The sequence below is a fragment of the Penicillium alfredii genome (assembly GCF_028826965.1).
Source record: "Penicillium alfredii strain IBT 34128 chromosome Unknown utg000004l_segment0_segment0, whole genome shotgun sequence".
Classification (NCBI taxonomy): domain Eukaryota; kingdom Fungi; phylum Ascomycota; class Eurotiomycetes; order Eurotiales; family Aspergillaceae; genus Penicillium; species Penicillium alfredii.
The window spans coordinates 651,097-653,215 of record NW_026622701.1 but is presented as its reverse complement, the minus strand read 5'-3'; the positions used below and the strand labels follow the sequence as shown (position 1 = coordinate 653,215).

The 2,119-nt window shown below is 47.9% G+C and overlaps 1 protein-coding gene across 1 annotated transcript; it reads right to left on the bottom strand.

The window, feature by feature from the left end:
• On the bottom strand, positions 1–1,319 carry NUU61_001894 (uncharacterized protein; the record flags this gene model as incomplete). The annotated part of the gene is made up of 4 exons (XM_056652476.1): positions 1–305; positions 414–680; positions 733–885; positions 971–1,319. The coding sequence occupies 4 exons, from the start codon at positions 1,317–1,319 to the stop codon at positions 1–3; spliced, it is 1,074 nt and encodes a 357-aa protein (XP_056513543.1).
• Positions 1,320–2,119: the final 800 nt, after the last annotated feature.

Genomic DNA, 2,119 nt, shown 5'->3' with positions numbered 1-2,119 from the left:
TTAATCGCCCTTCAGCTTGCAGTACATCGTCGACCAGTCGCATTGGCGGATGTACATGGCCGTCGCGAACCAGCGGTAACTATCGGCGTTCTTGATGGCCATGTACGGGTATTTCCTGGCTAGCAGACCACAGAACCGCGGGGTGTATGCCACGAATTTTTGTTTGTCGCATTGGTCTTTCTCCGAGTCATCATCGTCGTCTTCGCTGTCACTCATGTCATCGTCCGAGGATTCGTCAATTGGCGCGTTGTCCCAGTCGTAGTTCGACCACCAGGTGACTTGTTCGTCGATGACGTGGTCGTCGCCTTGATAAATGTAAGAATTGATTGGTTAGTCGGTTTGGTTTCTAGTCAAGTATCCCCAATAGCGAGAGCCAGGGAGGGGGAAGAGAGAGAGAGAATTTGGGGACTAACCATGTGTTAAAAGATGCGTTAATTCGTGTAGGAATGTACCCGGCGTGGACAGAGCCCCCAACAACGAAGCCCTCTTGGTGATCGTAGTCTCGCCTGTATGCCATGCCGAGAGGGAGTCTTTTCGCTTGGGCATATTCCGGCTGTAAGGACAAATTGTAATAGAAGAGGCGTCACCTTGGAACGCAAAGGCCAATTTCTTATCTTTGCAGCCTTCTTTAGTTCCTGTATAGGTCTTGAAGAAGGGTGCCCAGTACAAGACATGGGGTTCTATTAGATGTTAGCAACAAAACCCAGGGGTGAAGAAGAAACTAGCACCTACTTCCGTCTTCTCTCAGTGTTTTGTCGGTTTTCTTTCCTGTGTCGGTGTCGTATAGCCAGGATGTGGAGAACCGCCAGTCACTATCACAGAATAGCGATGGCGTTGTGTCATCGTGTTTCTTCTTGGAGTCGCTAACGATAATCTCGAACACACCTTACAAGTTATAAGATTCTTTGATCAGCCTTGTTTTCCCCTTATAAGACCAAGTAGATTGCTGGTAAAGAAAAGCAAAACATACTCTTGACAAAATCGAACCGGTCCTGACCATCTTTGACTTTATGAGTGCTTTTGTCCTCGGTGATGCCAAAGAAGTTCTTGAGCATTTTCCGAACTTGGTCATCCTTGGAGTAGTTGTCCATGGCATCCTTAGCCACCTGAGCCATATCAATAGCCTCCTGGTAGATGGCGTTCAGGTCCATGTCCACATCCTTGCAGCTGCCGCCGTAGTAGCCATCTTGTCCCTTCTCGCCCTCCTCCACGCGGAAACGGGTAGAGACATCGACGTCTGGGAGAGAGGTCACCAGCTGCAGCAAAGCTGTTAACCAAATCAGAACTATCGCGAGCCCTGGGGGGCCACTAAGATACATAGTGGTTGGTGTATGGTGTATAGTTTCTAAGCTATGAGCGTGTCCCTGGCTATTAAATCAAAACAACTAAAAATAAACCAAAATTCAAAAAGTGCCTCGCTGCCCAATACTAGATCCACCCGCAAGGCTCTCAGCCCCGACAGACAAATGTGGATGGGGTGGGCCCCAGAGGTCTGTGGATATTCATGGTTTTCTGCTAGGCAGAGTCTTCACATACAGCAGGTGTACTGAGCAAGTATGTTATGAACAGGTATGGAAAATCCAGGCCCATAGGTAGTTAGATCAATTTCTTCCCACTATGTGGTGTGTATGATTGTGTATTCGAAAACTAGTCACCCTCCGTAGAGGATGTGAAAACACCGGATTCAGAGGATGGTGGATACTGACTCGTCTTTCTATTATGTATTGGGGGCCTGAGTATTGACGCGAAGACATGAAGTGGATAGTGATTCGTCGAAATAAGCCGCCACCAGGTAGTTCGGAGTTGAGTAGAACGGAGTGGGTCAATGGTGGACATTTATTCAGACAATTCGACCCACCGTACCTTTTTGTTCCCTTTTGTCTTTGAACTCGAAGCGGTTTACTTCCAGCCCCCAAGACATGCAAAGTATCCCTCACCATTTCCTTGGTGAGTATGGATCGCTTTGGCCCCCTATTTAGCCTCTCCACGCCCCGACTACTCATGAGGCTAAACCAGGATATACCGATTTCAAGCGACTTTAAGATCCGCGACACTACTTGGCCCCCAAACTCTCTATATTTTGATTTTTATCTTTGAGTCCACCCAGAAACCAGCAAAA